Genomic DNA, 18,377 nt, shown 5'->3' on the forward strand with positions numbered 1-18,377 from the left:
CCACTACTCCCTCAAGGCATCAAGAGCATTGGTGTGGGTGGACACCTCCAAAGAGAACCATGTTCAAAGATAACTGTGGACGAGGGGCAGGCACAGTTGGCAGTGACAAGCCCCCTCACAGCCTACTGCCTGGACCAAGTAATTGAAAAGGGACTGCAAACACACACAACCAATATATGCATGATCTACAGACTTAACAGCACCACAAAATAAGCAATTGTGTTGGGAATCTGTGAATCACTGCAATCTGTTGTTATAAGGGACTGCTGCATAAAACACCTTCTACCCCCGGTTCCTGAGGGAAAGAGGGAGGACTCCAGCAAAGAGAGACATCCACTGGGGATCCCGCCACCTGGTGGCAAGTAAGCAAGTTAAGGTGGCATATGATGCTACATTATGACAGTTAGTGTCATTACACTCTAAATACCCCAATATTTTTGGCTCTATGTAACACATTGCCAAGCTTTGATGACAGGAAAACAGGAATCATTAACACAACACCAATTAACACAAACAGCAATTTTGTGTTAAGACTGCAGGGTCACCAAATGGAAAATGAGATGCTGTTCTTAAAGTTTGCTGACACATTGTTCTTGGTGATATTTTCTAAAATGATGTTATACACAGATGCTAGTGCCCTGAGCCAGCACCCAGTGAATTATTTGACCCTTTGCCGTCAAACGTTAAATAAATGTTCATTTATTGCCCAAGGAGGCGCTGTCTCATTAGTCCACCTTAAATCTGCCCTACAACCCGTAGGTGCGACAGGCATCATTCCTGCTCGCATAATCATTTTTAAAATTAATTTGTGGGGTGTGGATGTCGCTGTCTGGCCAGCATTTATTGCCTGACCCTAGTTGCCCTTGAGAAGGTGGTGACGAACTGCCTTTCTAAACCACTGCAGTCCACCTGCTTTGGGTTGACCCACACCATGAGAGAGGGAATATCAGGATTCTGACTCACAGTGAAGAAACTAATATGTCTGCAAGTCAGGATGGTGACAGGATTGGATGGGAACTTGAAGGTGGTGGTGTTCCCATATATCCTCTAGGAGTCAGTGAGGGCTGCAGATGCTAGAGATCAGAGTGTGTTGCTGGAAAAGCACAGCAGGCCAGGCAGCATCCGAGGAACAGGAAAATGGATGTTTCGGGCCAGAGCCTTTCATCAGGAATGAGGCTGGGAGCCTAGTGGGTGGACAGAAAAGTGGGAGGGGAGTGGGGCTGGGGAGAAGGTAATTGAGAGCATAATGGGAAGATGAAGGCAGGAGTAAAGATGATAGGTTGGAGCAGATAGGTGGGAAGGAAGATTGACAGGTGGGACAAGTCATGAGGGCGGTGCTGAGCTGGAAGGTTGGAACTGGGGTAAGGTTGGGGGGGGGGGAAAGAAAAAAAAGAGAGAAATAAGGAAACTGAACTCCACATTGATGCCCTGGGGTTGAAGGGTCCCGAGGTGGAAGATAACGCGTTCTTCCTCCAGGCGTAGGGTGGTGAGAGAGTGGCGATGGAGGCCCAGGATCTGCATGTCCTCAGTAGAATGGGAGGGGGAGTTGAAATGATCGACCACAGGGTGGTGGGGTTGATTGGTGCGGGTGTCCCAGAGATGTTCTCTGAAACATTCTGGGGAGACTGGACACCTTCTCGCAACGTAGTGGAGACCGCATCGGAAGCGACGGATACAATAAATGACATGTGAGGAAGTGCAGGTGAAACTTTGATGGATGTGGAAGACTCCTTTGGGGCCTTGGATGGAGTGGTGAGAGAGATGCAGCGCAGGTTTTGCAATTCCTGCGGTGGCAGGGGAAGGTGCCAGGAGGGGAGGGTAGCTTGTTGGGGGGGCATGGACCTGACCAAGTAGTCACGGAGGGAACGGTCTTTGTGGAAAGCAGATAGGGATGGGGAGGGAACTATATCCCTGGTGGTGGTGTCCATTTGTCGGTGGCAGAAATGTCGGTGGATGATGCGATTTATGTGGAGGTTGGTGGGGTGGAAGGTGAGGACCGGGGGAGGGGTTCTGTCGTTTTGAGTTTGGAGGGATGGGGTTCGAGGACGGAGATGCGGAACGTGGATGAGATGTGTTGGAGGGGAAATTTCAATCTTTAAAGAAGGAAGCCATCTGGTGTGTTCTGTGGAGGAACCGGTCCTCCTGGGAGCAGATGTGGCGGAGGCAGAAGAAGAATTGGGAATACAGGATAGCATTTTTGCAGGATATAGAATGAGAGGAGGTGTAATGCAGGTACCTGTGGGAGTCGGTGGGTTTGTGAAAAATGTCACTGTTGAGTCGGTCCTTGTGGATGGAGATGGAGAGGTCTAGGAAGGGGAGGAAGGTATCTGAGATGGTCCAGGTGAATTTAAGGTCGGGTGGAATGTGTTGGTGAAGTTGATGAACTGTTTGACCACCTCGTGGGAGCACAAGGTGGTGCTGATGCAGTCAATGTAGCAGAAGAAAAAGTGGTGCTGGTGCATCTCCGGAATATGGACTGTCCAACGTAGCCAATAAAGAGACAAGCATAGCTGGGGCCCATGCAGGTGTCCAAAGCTACCCTTTTCGTCAGGAGAAAGTGGGAGGATTGGAAGGAGAAATTGTTGAGGGGGAGGACCAGTTAAGCCAAATGAATAAGAGTGTCAGTGGAAGGGTACTGGTGGGGACTTCGGGAGAGGAAGAAACGGAGGGCTTGGAAGCCCTGGTCATGGAGGTGTCGAGGGACTAGATGTCCGTGGTGAAGATGAGGTGTTGGAGGCCAGGGAAATGGAAGCCTTGGAGGTTGGAGGTGGTGGAGGGCGTGGGTGGACCGGGGAGGGGGGTGGAAATAGGACAATATTGAGGTAGGTCGAGATGAATTCGATGGGACAGGAGCAGGCTGAGATGATGGGTCGGCCGGGGTGGGCAGGCTTGTGGATCTTGGGTAGGAGTTGAAAATCGGGCAGTGCATGGTTGCTGAACTAGGAGGTTGGAAGCTGTGGGTGAGAGATCCCCTGAGGTGATGAGGTTGCATGTGGTTTGGGAGATGATTGTTTGGTGATGGGGGGTAAGGTCATGGTCGAAGGGGTGGTAGGAGGTGGTGTCTTCGAGTTGGCACCTGGCGTCAGCGGTGTAGAGGTCAGTGTACCAAACTACCAGTGCACTCCCTTTGTCCACTGGTTTGATAGAGAGGTTGGGAATGGAGCAAAGGACGTGGAGGGCTGCGCGTTGTGAGGGCGAGAGTTGGTGAAGTGGTTGGACAGGTTGAGACAGCCACCAAACTACCACAGCACCTCCTTTGTCCACTGCGCCAAACTATCACTGGACCTCCACCTCCATTACAACACATTACAAAATTTCTGAAGGGATTTTCCTGTTCCTCGGATGCTGCCTGACCTGCTGTGCTTTTCCAGCACCATTCCAATCGAGACTTAAATTCACCTGGCCCATCTCTGACACGACCCTCTCCTTTGTGGACCTCTCCATCAACGGTGACCAACTCAACACTGACATTTTCTACAAACCCACCGACTCCCACAGCTACCTGGATTACACCTCCTCCCACCCTACCTCCTGCAAAAATGCTATCCAGTATTTCCAATTCCTCCTCCTCCGCATCTGTTCCCAGGAGGACCAGTTCCACCACAGAGCACCAGATGGCCTCCTCCTTTAAACACCAAATTTCCACTCCCACTTGCATTGGAAGGCATCTTCAACCAGCTTATCCACATCCCACATCTCGGTCCTCGAACTTCACCCTCCAACTGCAACAAGGACAGAACCCCCTGGTCCTCACCTTCCACCACACCAACCTCCGCCGACATTTTCGCACCTACAAAAGGACACCACCACCAGGAATATATTTCCCTCCCCATCCCTATCCACTTTCCGCAAAGACCGTTCCTGCTCCTCGGATGCTGCCTGAACTGCTGTGCTCTTCCAGCACCACTAATCCAAAGACTACCTGGTCAGGTCCACGCCCCTTAACAAGCCACCCTCCCCTGCCACCACAGGAAGTGCAAAATCTGCGCCCGCCCACCCTGGTAAATCTTCTCTGCACCCTCTCTAAAGCTTTCACATCTTTCCTGTAATGAAGCAACCAGAACTGAACACAATATTCCAAGTGTAGTCTAACCAGCATTCTATAGAGATGCAGCATAACTTCACGGTTCTTAAACTCAATCCCCATGTGAATGAAAGCCAACACACCATCTGCATTCTTAACAACCCAATCAACCTTGGTGGCAACTTTGAGGGAACTATGGATATGGATCCCAAGATACCTCTATTCCTCCACACTGCCAAGAATCCTGCCATTAACCATGCATTTTGCATTCAAATTCGACCTTCCAAAGTGAATAACTTTACATTTTTCTAAGTTGAACTCTACCTGCCACTTATCAGCCCAGTTCTGCATTCTGTCAATATCTCATTGCAACCTACAACAGCCCACCACACTATCCACAAATCCACCAACCTTCATGTCATCAGCAAACTTACTAACCCACTCTTCAACTTATTCATCCAACTCATTTATAAAAATCACAAAGAGGAATACTAGTCACCAAGCTCCAGGCCGAATACCTTCCACCTACTACCACTTGCTGTCTTCTATGGGCCAGCTAATTCTGTAACCAGACAGACAAGTTTCCCTATATACCATCCCTCCTTACTTTCTGAATGAGCCTACCATGCTAAAATCCATGTACACCACATCCACTGCTCTACCTTCATCAACACGTTTTGTCACATCTTCAAAAGAATTCAATAAGGTTTGTCAGGCATGATCTGCCCCTCACAAAGCCATGCTGATTACCTGGAAAACCATAGTTTGATTAGAGATTATCATAAATCCTGTGTCTCAGAACCCTCTCAAAAAACTTTGCCCACCACTGACTGGTCTGTAATTTCCAGGATTATCCTAATCCCTTTTCTTGAACAAGGGAACCTTCAATCATCTGGTACTACTCCAGTAGACAGTGAGGATGCAAAGATCATTGCCAATGGTGCAGCAAACTATTCCCTCAATTCCTGTAGTAACCTATGGTATATCCTGTCTGGCCCAGGGTACAAACCATCCTTATGTTCTTCAAAATTTTCAACACATCCTCTTTCCTAACATCAACTTGTTCTAGCATATCAGTCTGTTTCACGCTGTCCTCAGAAATGTCAAGGTCGCTTTCAGTAGTGAATACTGAAACAAAGTATTCAGTAAGAACGCCCCTTACCTCCTCCAACTCCAGGCACAAGTTCCCTCCACTATCCCTGATCAGTCCTAATCTCACTCTGGCCAACCTCCTGTTCCTTACATAAGCATAGAACACCTTAGGGCTTCCCTTAATCCTACCCACTAAAGATTTAATCATGCCCCCTTCTAGCTCTCCTGAGTCCATTCTTCAGTTCCTTCCTCACTCCCTTGTAAACCTCAAAGTCCTGAATGATCCTTGCCCCCTCAATCTTAAGTAAGCACCCTTCTTCCTCTTGACTAGATGCCCCACATCCCTTGTCAACCAAGGTTCTTTCAACCTCCCATCTTTTCCTCGCCTCAGTGAGATAAACCTGCCCAGCACTATCAGTAGGTGCTTCCTAAACAACCTCCATATTTCTGTTGCAAATTTCCTCCGAGAACATCTGTTCTCAATTTTGGCACCCCTGTTCCTAATATCATCGTAAATTACCCCTCCCCTCAATTAAATACTTTCCCACATGGTCTACTCCTAACCCTCTCCATGAGTATAGTAAAAGTCATAGAGATGTGATCACTATCACTAAAATGCTTTCCCACAGAGAGAGCTGACACCTGTCATGGTTCATTGCCAAGCACCAAATCCAATATGGCCTCCCCTCTAGTCGGCCTATTACATCAGAAATCCTTCCTGGACACCTGACAAAAACTGCTCCATCCAAACTATGGAACTAAGCAGGTTCCAATCAATATTGGGAAGTTAAAGTCACCCATGTTAGTTCTGCACATTTCCAAAATCTGCCTCCCATCTGCTCTTCCATATCTCTGTTGGTATTGGGGGTCCTGTAGAAAGCTCCCAAATAAAGTGGCTGCTCCTATCTTGTTTCGGACTTCCACCCACACTGACTTTATAGACAAACCCTCCTACATGATCTCCCTTTCTGCAACTGTGATACTATTGCTGATTAGCCAAGCCACTCCTCCACCTCTTTTATCTCACCCCCATTCCTTTTGAAATTATCTAAACCCTGGAACATCTAACAACCATTCCTGCCCCTATGATATCCAAGTCTCCATAATAGCCACAATATTACAGGGCTTTGCCCTATCAAGTGCCAAGCTCTCCTCTCAGACTTTCCACATGCCGTATCTGCCTGTTCACTACCTCTTCCATCACCTGATCTATAGCTCAGGTTCAACCAAAGTTGATCTCCTGGCTTGACGGTAATGGTTGAGTGGGGAATATACTGGGCGATGAGATCGCAAATTGTGCCGGGAGTACAATTCTGCTGCTGATGGCACATAGCACCTCATGGAAGCAGAGTCTTGAGTTGGTGGATATGCCATTTAGCATTGTGTTAAGTGCCACACAGCATTATAGAAGCTATTCTCAATGTGAAGGTGGGATTTTGTCTCCACAAGGGCTGTGCAGTGGTCACTCTTGCCAATTGCCATGGAGAGATGTGACTGGCAGATTGGTCAGAATGAGGTCTGTTTCTTGCTCTTGTTGGTTCCCTCACCATCTGCTGTAGACCCAATCTTGCAACTACATCCTTCAGGATCTGACCTGCACAAGCGGTAGTGCTGCTGCTGAGCCACTCTTGGATGGACATTGAAATTTCCCACCCAGAGTAAGATTGTGCCTTTGTAATTCTAACTGCTTCCTCCAAGAATTGTTCATCATGGAGAACTATCGATTCATTAGCCAAGAGAAGACAGTACATGATAATTAGCAAGAGGTTTCTTTGCCCATGTTTAACCTGAGACTTCATTGGGTCCTGAGTCAATCTTTCAGACTTCCATGGCAAGCCCCTCTGCGGGGTCTGTTACAGGACATATCTAGGGATCATGATGGTGGTGTCTAGTCCATTGTCACTGAATCATACCTCAGAGACAATGACCATGTTAGGCTTTTGCTTGACTAGTCTGTGAGACAGCTCCCAATTTGGGCCCTCACCTCCAGATGTTAGCGAGGAAGACTTTGCAGAGTCAACAGGCCAGTTTCTGCCAGTCATTTCAGATGCCTAGGTCAATGCCAGGTTGTCAGTCCGGTTACATTTCCTTCAGAGTTTGTAGCAATTGATCCAACTTAATGGCTTGATTGGCCAATTCAGATAGCAGCACAAGTCAACGACATTGCTGTGGGTTGAAAGTCACGTGAGATGAGGATGGCAGATTGTCTTCTCTGAAGGACATTAATGAACCAGATGGGGTTTTTTGACAATCGACAATGGTTTCATGGTCATCAGTACATTTCTAACTCCACAAAAATAGACGGAATTCAAATTCTACCATCTGCCTTGGCAGGGTTTGAACCCAGGTCCCCAGAACATTCACAGAGTTTCTTGATTAATACCGGTTATCTGTAGTCTGAAACATTTCTGGCATTTGTCTGCCTTCAATGACGTCTATTAACCCAAAAATAAAACCCAGTTAACGTTCTGGGGATCCGGATTCCAAACCTGCCACAGGAAATGGTGGAATTTGAGTTCAATAAGTATCTGGAGTCTAATCATCACAATGATGATATCATTGCCGATTGTCAGAAAAAAAAACTATTGGTTCACGAATGTAGTTAAGAAAGAAAACTGCTAACCTTACCTGATCTCTTGTGCATCTTTTCCAGTCGGAAGCTTGGTAGAGAGTGCTCCTTCATTACAACAGGAGTAATGTGCACAAATGAAAATTATTTCCAGTGGAAAGCCCATGATGGGTCATTGCTCTCGGGGTCAACAAGCAATTAGTTAGCTGTTATATTTTAACCTGGAGAGGAGCAAGAACTATTTCTCTGAGGGAAAGAATGACTGCAGAGGCTGGGTCATTAAGTTCATTCAAGTCTATGATAGACAGATTTTTAAACAGCAACCGAATTTAGGCTTATGGGGAAAAAGACAGAAAAGTGGAATTGAGCATTATGTCTTATGGTCTTATTAGGTTCTTGAGTATCAAGGATTACCAGGAGAAAGCAGGAGAATGGGGTTGAGAAACTGATCAACCATGATTGAATGGTGGAGCAGACTTGATGGCTGAGTCGTCTAATTTGTGCTCCAATGTCTTACGGTCTTATTATTTGATCAGCCATGGCCTCATTGAATGGCAAAGTAGATGGGTTTCTGTCGTCCATGTTTTTTTTTAAAACAGATTTCATTCATATTCAATTTCCTTGTTCCTTATCAGTTGCTCTTTGCAACCTCAAGGACACTCACATATTTCCTAAAATGCCAATCAATGGACTCAATGCTCAAGTTGGGGCAATTCCAGACTTCCATTGTGGTTCAGCAAAAACTCCCTCATTCTGTAATCCATCCTCTCAGTATAAACTCAATATTCCATTTGCTTTGCTAGTTACTATCTCAAGTAATGCTTCCTTCAAATATTGGCACACCCAAAATTTCCTTGTTCAATTTTCTGAAGTGACAATCCATTTATTGTAACACCTCACAAAAATACATCCCCTTATCAGCCACAGGACTGTTCATTCTGATCGCCTATTAATTCTGTTTCTGTAATCACAATTGAACTGCATGATGGAGGGTTCTCAAAAGGCTGGAAGACTTTCTTATTGCCCTGTTAATCTACTCAGATCCAGACAGGTTTTGTCACAAGAAATGAGAATTAAATGTATATATTCTTAATTCCATTGCAGGACTTCTCAGTTAATTTGAATGGAAAGAATATGAAGAACTAGTATTTGATTTCCTGAAGAAGTTTGAACAAGACGTCAGAAACCTTGAAAAATCTTTTTCATCAAATAGAATAAAATAAAAAGATGGATTAATACAAACATGTTTTACACAGGAATTGGAATGAAATTTTTCTGAAATCCTTTTTGTACATATTGAACAGTGAGATGTGCGTAATTCTTTAATTGTTCGGTCTTGCCCAAACTGCACTTTGTATTATTCTGGTCTCCTTACCTACAGAAAGGTATACCATTATACCTGCCTACTAGTGAATACAATAACTGTTCGTTAGACAGATTAGACGAGATTTACTAGGATGTTGCTTGGTATGGAGGGAAGGTCTAATGAGGAAAGGCTGAGGGACTTGAGGCTGTTTTCGTTAGAGAGAAGAGGGTTGAGAGGTGACTTAATAGAGATATATAAGATAATCAGAGGGTTAGATAGGGTGGACAGGGAGAGTCTTTTTCCAAGAATGGTGATGGTGAGCACGAGGGGGCATAGCTTTAAATTGAGGGGTGATAGATATAGTACAGATGTCAGAGGTAGTTTCTTTACTCGGAGAGTAGTAAGGGTATGGAATGCTTTGCCTGCAACGGTAGTAGATTCACCAACTTTAAGTACATTTAAGTCGTCATTGGACAAGCGTATGGACGTATATGGAATAGTGTAGGTTAGATGGGCTTCAGATTGGTATGACAGATCGGCGCAACATCGAGGGCCGAAGGGCCAGGACTGCGCTATAATGTTCTATATACATGTCCCCATATTGGGAATTTGACCAATTCCTCAAATGGCCCATCTCAGAATCCTGGGATCCTGTTTATAAAAGACAAAGTGAGGACAGCAGATGCTGGGGATCAGAGCTGAAAATGTGTTGCTGGAAAAGCACAGCAGGTCAGGCAGCATCCAAGGAGCAGGAGAATCGATGTTTCGGGCATGAGCCCTTCTTCAGGAGTGAGGAAAGTGTGTCCAGCAGGCTAAGATAAAAGGTAGGGAGGAGGCACTTGGGGGAGGGGCGTTGGAAAAGGAGGTTAAGTTGAGGGTGATAGGCCGGAGTAGGGGTGGGGGCGGAGAGGTCAGGAAGAAGATTGCAGGTTAGGAAGGTGGTGCTGAGTTCGAGGGTTGGGACTGAGACAAGGTGGGGGGAGGGGAAATGAGGAAACTGGAGAAATCTGAGTTCATCCCTTGTGGTTGGAGGGCTCCTAGGCGGAAGATGAGGCGCTCTTCCTCCAGCCGTCGTGTTGCTATTGTCTGGCGATGGAGTCGTCCAAGGACCTGCATGTCCTTGGTGGAGTGGGAGGGGGAGTTGAAGTGTTGAGCCACAGGGTGGTTGGGTTGGTTGGTCCGGGTGTCCCAGAGGTGTTCTCTGAAACGTTCTGCAAGTAGGCGGCCTGTCTCCCCAATATAGAGGAGGCCACATCGGGTGCAGCGGATGCAGTAAATGATGTGTGTGGAGGTACAGGTGAATTTGTGGCAGATATGGAAGGATCCCGTGGGGCCTTGGAGGGAAGTAGGGGGGGGGGGGGGGGGGGGGGGGGGAGGTATGGGTGCAGGTTTTGCATTTCTTGTGGTTGCAGGGGAAGGTGCCGGGAGTGGAGGTTGGGTTGGTGAGGGGTGTGGACCTGACGAGGGAGTCGCGGAGGGAGTGGTCTTTTCGGAAAGCTGATTGGGGAGGGGAGGGAAATATATCTCTGGTGGTGGGGTCCGTTTGGAGGTGGCGGAAATGACGACGGATGATACCATGTATATGGAGGTTGGTGGGGTGGTAGTTGAGGACCAGTGGGGTTCTGTCCTGGTGGCAATTGGAGGGGCGGGACTCAAGGGCAGAGGAATGGGAAGTGGAGGAGATGCGGTGGAGAGCATCGTCGATTATGTCTGGGGGGAAATTGCGGTCTTTGAAGAAGGAGCCCATCTGGGTTGTACAGTATTGGAACTGGTACTCCTGAAATTTCATGAGTTCTGAAGGAGTTGGAAACATGGCCACAGGCTGATCTAATGAGATAGGTACGAAAAATTCTCCATTCCAAGATGAATTCTTGTTCTGCGATTCACTCAATGTTGTGTTTGTGTCAGATTAGTTTGTGAGCAGGAAACTGATTTGTATCCCATCATTACTCATTATCGTGAGCCCCTTTTGTAATGATGTTCCACCTTCATCTGAAAGTTAGTTACACATGAGAATCACGAGGCACCTGATATTTATTTAAAAGTGACGTACAACAGTCACCTTTGTGCTCTTGTGTCTGAGGTCAGAGGTTGCACTTGTTGAACTCTGCAGCACAATGAAAGGGGGCAGGAAAGTGGGAGCTTGCATGGAGGCTCAGGAACAGGAGGGGTAAGTGAGAGGAAGAAGACGGGTGTGGAATGGAGTCTGGAGGGGGAAGGATCTTATAAGTGGAACCAGAAAGTGCCAGACACATTCCTCATGCATTTAGAATTCGTCATGAGTTCCCAGTCACACTATAGACACCTCAAATTTGAATTGGAGTGGCCTAGGAACCAGAAAGAGGGAAGAGAGTGGAAGCGGTGAACACTGGTTACTGCTGTAAGGAACAACAGGTCAGGCTGAAAACTCCACTCTCTACATGGACAATAGAATATTCCCTTTTCCTGATAAGGAGACACTGGACATAGTAGAGGGGATGAGGAGAAAGGTCGTTTCTCAATCCAGTTCAGTGTTACTCAGATTAGTGGAGGTTCAGAAAACTGCTGGATCCAGGTAATTGATTTATTGTCATGTGTATAAAGTACAGTGAAAAGCTTTATGAGCACTACAGGCATATCACAGTAAGGCTCAGAACAAGATATTCAGACGGAGGACTACAGGTAACATTGATCTCTCTTGTACGCCCTGTGCAATGTAGCTCAGCATCATTTGAGCGGAGAGTCCATTCAATAGACTAAACTGCACGGAAGCTGCCCCAGAACCTGCTGGTGGGTGCATCATTCTCTATATGGCAGCACCTCCCAATGGTTTAATCTACTTTCCTAGTCTTTCCAGTACAGTGGCATTCTCTCATGTTTGTACCGCTTCAGAAAAAAACTAATTCAAATCAAAAGGACCAGATATTAACGACAGCTTGTATCCCCTGACCCTATTTGAACCCTCTTGTGACCATGTTCCCTCCTCTGTCACCATGGCCTGGGCAACATCCTCCTCTTCTGTTAAAGATAGATGCCAAGAGTTCATTTCACACCTCAGCCATACCACCTCCCTCCTTGTAAATCCTCTTTCTGGTCTCTAATCAGTTCTATTCTTTCTTGATCTCTTATCTCTCTATTGAAGAGTGGGATTCCTCTTGGTTAGCTGCTAGTTTTTGTCATAATATGCTTTTTTTGCCACTCCTTGGAACCTTTAATATGCCAACAGCTTCTTAACTGTATTTTCTGCCATACGCCTTATTTAGAAGCACTTTTCTTGCCCGTGTTGCTTTCTACCTCCTTTCTGATTGAGGGACTCTATTTTTGTCCTACCTTCTCCTGTTTGGAGGGAACAAACTTTAACTGGACCTCAACCATCTCTTTTTGGAAGGTAGCCCATTTCAGTTCCTGGTTTTCCTGCCATCCTCTTTGTTCCAGTCAATCTGGCCAGCTTTCTTGTCAAATGTTTTTCTCACCCTGGATTGCTGCATGTCATTCTCCAACACCATCTTGTAGCACCAGCTCCAATGATCATTGTCTCCTGTCTCCCACTACCACTTCATCCAAATTGGCCCAACTCATTTCTAAAGACTAAGTCCAACAATGTATCTTGGTGAATGGGTGGAGTCAATCACATGGTGACTAAATGTATTACATTGACTACAAATGACTAGAGCAATGTAATACTGCAGACTGAATACACTTTGATTAATATATTTGTGTTAGTTTAGTCATAATCAAGTAAACACCAGTTTCTTGTCAGTAAACTTGGTCAGATTCCATTGGCAGGCTGCAAGAGGATGAGCGCAACAACATGGGGTTCATTACGTTACAGCTTTTGTTGAATTCCACTTTGGCTCATCTGTCCCAGTCACTTGTTGACAAGACAGTGGGACTCACCACCTGAATTTTAAAATTAGTGTGGAGAACAGCAACCAGTTTGCAGCAGCCTAAACCAGCTCAAGTTCTCCTATCCCTTCACATCCAACCCAAACTCTCTTGAGATCTTTATTTTGAATTTGAGAGTCAAGGAAATGTGAAACAGTGCTTTGATGCAGGAAACAAGGTGGGTAGAGCAAATGGCATTTTTTATATATTTATTCCAAACAAAATGCTGGTTCAAATCTGGGAGGAGGTTCTGGAACTGCACAAGATGTTAGTGTGACTGTACCCAGAATATTGCTGGACTGAAAGCCAATTCCCCACACACTAACTATTTGACTTTATCTCCAATGTCCATTTGTCTGTGTGTTCCAGGTATACAATGGGCCAAGTGCTCTCCATTTAATGCAGACTCCTTCTCTGAAGGAGGGGAATTATTCCTCTTAAATCTTCAATACTTCACCACATTCATTTAACTGAACTATGGAAATTTTATTTTCTATGGAAGTCATGATACCAGTGATTGCTCTCCTGAGTAGGAATTGAACAGGAGACAGTGTTGCAATGTATCATCCTGAGAATGCTTACCCAATAGTTAGAAAAACACAAGCACACACGGTCTCTCAAGTAGTGGCTTCTTCACTCCATGCAAGAAGCCTGTGAACAAACTGCCTGTTGACAGGAATCCTTATTAGGATAGATCATTTCTTCAATCATAGTGATTCTTTATGGGGGGGGGGGGTTCTATAGTACAATACTCAGAGGGAAATTGAGAAACAATCTCTAAGAATAATAGGGTACTTATGGTAGGGGAAAACAAACCAAACATCGACTGGGACAAGGGCTGGGGTGGGGGGGCAGAATTTGTTTAGTGCACACAAGAAAATTTGAATGTTTGTAGGTGCACCTCTAGAGAAAGGCGTACAACTTGACCTACTCTTGGGAAATAAGGCAGGGTGAGTAACAGCTGTAGTTGGGGGAACATTATGGGGCTAGTGGCCATAATTCTGCAAGTTTTAAAATAATGATAAAGGATAGACCGATCTAAAAGCTGAAGTACTAAATTGGAGGAAGGCCAATTTTGACACTACGGGGAGAGATCTTTCAAAAGTTGATTGGGGGCAGATGTTTACAGATAAGGGGACATCTGGAAAATGGGAAGCCTTCAAAAGCAAAATAACATCCAGAGACACTATGTTCTTGTTAGGGTGAAGGGAAAAGCTGGTAGGTGGAAGGAATGCTGGATGACTAGAGAGAGAAATTGGACACCCTAGAAAAGTATATTTCTATTGCCTGTTACACTGAACAGGGAAATCAGGAGGGCAAAAAATGAGACATGAAATACCTTTGGCAAATAAGGTTAAGGGAAATCCAAAGGTACTCTACAAATATTCAGGACAAAACAGTAACCAGAGAGAAAAGAGCTGACCAATGGTCAGGCTCACCAGTCAATCGTTGCCAGGCTTTTGATTATAGACTTAAGAAATAGCACATTAGCCAACCTTCAGTCTTCCATTAGTTCACGTGGCTGTCAATGACAAATATCTCTAAGAACAAAGAAAAGGGGCCAAGTAATCTTACCTAGCTTCCTACAATGCTTGGGAAATACTGGCAATTTATCTACCTTGATAGGTTAGACTTCCAGCATCTCCTCTTCTCTTGGATGAACGCTTTTCAATACAATCACTATTTCGTTTCCTACAAGTACCAGAGTGTCCACGTCATTATTTACTGTGGAGAGGGTGCAAAATATTTGTTTAGTATCTCACCCATCTTGTGTGGTTCCAGACAGGAGTCACATTGCTCTTCAATGAGAGCAATTCTTCGCCCTAGTTTCTCTTCTGCCTTTCATGTACTCAACCTCTTCAGATTCTCCATAACTATTCAAAACTACCTCATGTTCCTTCTGATTTCCCTCTTGAATATACTCCCACTGCCCTTCTACTTCTCTCAGGATTCACTTGACTCCAACTGGCTATGTCTGACATGTGCCTCCTTTCTCTTGAGCAGAACCTCAGTTTGTCTTGTCATCCAGTATCCCTATACACCTACCAGCCTTGCCCTCCACACTAAACAGGAGTATACTGCCTGTGAACTCATTATTTTGACTCACTTCCCAATCAAATCCCATTTCCTGTGCATACCCTCCCCAGCTTTTCAAATTCCTCCTGAACGATCAAAATTGGCTACACCAATCTAGAATTTCCAACTTTTTGGATCAAGTTTATCCTTTTCCATAGGAGCTTTATTAGAATTATGATAAGTTGCCCCATGCGCTCCCCCACTGATACCTCAGTCATTTGCCCTGCCTCATTCCCCAACTGAAGGGATTATTGCTCCTATTCAAGTAGGAACATTTACACAATGACTGCAGATGCTGGAAGCCAGATTCTGGATTAGTGGTGCTGGAAGAGCACAGCAGTTCAGGCAGCATCCAAGGAGCTTCGAAATCGACGTTTCAGGCAAAAGCCCTTCACATTTACATACTGATCAAGTGCATACAAGAGAACTTCCTTAAAATGCCTCTCCATTCAAGCCCTTAACACTGACAGTCTAGGATTGGAAAAAGTTAAAATCCCCCACCATTACAACCCTATTATTCTAGGGATACTTTTATGTATTTGCATCTCAATTTCCTACTGATTATTGGGGGGCAGGGAGAGGGGCACTATAATACAATCCTAACAAGGTGATTGTCCCTTTATTTCTCAGTTCTACCCTTCTACCTATGCTTTCACTGGTAAATCTTCCAGGAATATTTCCCTAAGTACAGGAATAGTGCTATCCTGAACCAAACAAAAAGAAACACTCCACATGCCCTCATCTCTTGACCCCCTTTGTTTCTCTCCCATAGCATTAATACCTCAACATTAAAACTGCAAGTCCTGCCCATCCCTGACCCACGTTTCTATAATAGCTATGATATCTCAGTCTCACGTCCCCAGCTCTGCCCCAAGTTCATCTGGCTTGTCAGGCTTCTTGCATTGAAATGCAATGCTAATTTATCAGTCCCACCTCATGCTCTGCCAAGCTCTTGTCTACCTTGACTATTTGACTTACTCCCATACTGTATGAGCTTTTCTCATTATTAGTGGTCTGCCTGATTACATTAGAACCAGTCACCATACCAGAAACTGGCTAAATGCTACCATCCCAAGGACCCACCCCCTACAGTATCCAACACTGGAGAGCAGATAAACATGACAGGAGGATCAGAAGGGCAAATAACCCTGTAGAGAAGGAAGAACAGAAATTATAAATTCCCCAGAGGTCAGGTAGACAGAGAACTAACAAGCCAAGCTGAAACACAAATAAGAAGGGCTCAAGAGGGATATAGGCCAAATGGGATCAGATTGGGATGCCTGGTCAACACAGAGGAGTTTGACCAAAACATCTGCATTCTTGCTGTCTGATTCTATTCCCTGTGTATATTAAATACAGATAAAAGTCAGATGCAAAAAGCCATTTCTCTCTTCAGTGAGTCCTCTACCCTGGGCAGGATGAATACAGGGGTGTGAGAGACGATTTTGGTACAAATAGTTAAGATGTGCATGACCTCAGAGTCTAAGGGGAATAGAGCCGTGGGGGTAGGGTAAAACATGCTTCTCTATAATAAAGGACGAGACATCTGCTGCTACAGAGTAGAAAAACAAGTCCTTGATTGATAAGACCACTAACTCTGACAGAGAAGAATAAGTCCTTGACTGATAAGACTACAGGGTAGAAAAACTCGGGAAACTGTTGCAGACTTTGTGAGAATGTGAACCTCGTGACTCTTTAGAGCTATAGAGGGGAGGGACTTGTACTGTATTTAATCAGAAACATTGTTAGCCTGGGGCTCCTTTTTTTTTCCAAGGGTGCCCAACTCTGCAGACTTGTTAATAAAACTTTGTTTTCCTGAATTTGTCTAGAGCGATTATTGAGAAGCGATTTTCGTTTCTAACAGGGGGATTCTGGTTTCTCCAAACAGCAACATTCCCATCCTGGGGACAGATTTCAGATTTCACTCATGGCAGCGGGAGTGGGGGGTACAGTGAGTGAGTGAGGGTCAGTGCAGCCTGATTTCCCTGTGCAATACCCTCTCCCTCAGGGGGTACAGTGAGTGAGTGAGGGTCAGTGCAGCCTGATTTCCCTGTGCAATACCCTCTCCCTCTCACCCAGGGGGGCACAGTGAGTGAGTGAGGGTCAGTGCAGCCTGATTTTCCTGTGCAATACCCTCTCCCTCTCACCCAGGGGGGCACAGTGAGTGAGTGAGGGTCCGGCTGGTGTGTGCTCACCTGATGAAGGTGGTCTTGCCGGTGGAGTACTGACCGACCAGCAGCAGCATGGGCTTGTTGTCGAAATCCGCATTGTCCAGGGCGGGCGAGTGGAACTCGTGGAAGCGGTAATGTTCCTCCAGGGGAAGCAGTTTGCTTTTGTAGAGCTTCTTCAGGCCGTCCGTCACCGTCTGAAATACCTCGGGATCCTTCTTGCCGCGGTCATGCGCCCCCAGCCAGCTGAACATGCTGCCGGATAACCTGGGAAAGTGTAAACCCACACTAAAGCAGCAGTTTACAGCGACAACAATAACCTCCTTAAAGCCCGAACCCCCCTCCCCGGCCCCTCCTCCTGAAAGTCTCCCCGAAGCCGCTCCGCTTTAAGGAGCCGCAGCTCGAGACAGCTCCCGCCCCCGCGCGCCGTCCTCTTCCAGTGACGTCAACCAACGGCTTCATCCCGCACGTGCGGTTCAGGGGAAGCGGGAATGAGGCCGTTCAGCCCATCCAGTCTGCTCAGCCAGCCGTGCCTGAGACGTTTCCCAGCCCCACTCCCCCGCTTTCTTCTCGCAACCTTGATAACCAACAACCTAGCTATCGCCACCTCATCTCACGAACTCGCCAGCTTCACCGAGTTGTCAGACTAAAATAAACTAACCTGTTTCACTAAATTATCCAGAGAAACAAGTCGCAGATGCTGTAATCCAAAGTAAAACACAGCAAGCCAGACAGCATCAGGAGATGGAGAAGTTAACATTTTGGGTGTAAGCCTTCTTCATGCTTGCTGTTTCTTCCCACCCCCTGCTGGTCTACACACTGAATTGGGAGAAAGTGAGGACTGCAGATACAGGAGATCAGAGTCAAAAAGGGATGAAGGAAATGTGGAGAATTGGTCAAGAAAACTGCGCAGTGGGGTAAGAGGTGAGTAAGAATAGAACGTAGCAATTGCCCGAGCAAAACTTCCACATGGTGGTAGTGAAAATTCCACGTGGTGAATATAAGACCCTATAGATAATGCCTCATGGAAACAAGGGCCTGAACAGATAGGGCAATATAAATAAGGGGGAATTGTTTTACTAAAAGAACTGATAGACCTTTTTTCCTGAAAAACCTTCTCTGTTTTTGGCTGCACTTCAGTCCCACGCTCCTGATCTTTGGGCACCCGGTACGGAGGAAGGAGGGCAGGTCTGAAGATCTCCTCATGGGTCTGCTCCTGGGCCTGGCCAAACTGGCCATCAACAGGTCCAGGCAGCGGGCCGTGGAGGGGGTCGTTAG

General features: G+C 46.0%; 1 protein-coding gene across 1 annotated transcript in view; it reads right to left on the reverse strand.

Moving 5' to 3' along the window:
• Positions 1–17,412, reverse strand: part of LOC148151766 (EH domain-containing protein 3-like) — a 43,949-nt gene extending 26,537 nt beyond the window's left edge. The window contains exon 1 of the mRNA XM_087984029.1: positions 17,127–17,412. Coding sequence (XP_087840155.1) covers positions 17,127–17,353 — 227 coding nt within the window. The 5' untranslated portion in view covers positions 17,354–17,412. The remainder of the gene's footprint in view (positions 1–17,126) is intronic.
• Positions 17,413–18,377: the final 965 nt, after the last annotated feature.

Source organism: Chiloscyllium plagiosum, unplaced genomic scaffold (assembly GCF_037043375.1).
Source record: "Chiloscyllium plagiosum isolate Xiang-an unplaced genomic scaffold, Cpla_swu_hap1 HiC_scaffold_3, whole genome shotgun sequence".
NCBI classification, from domain to species: Eukaryota; Metazoa; Chordata; class Chondrichthyes; order Orectolobiformes; family Hemiscylliidae; genus Chiloscyllium; species Chiloscyllium plagiosum.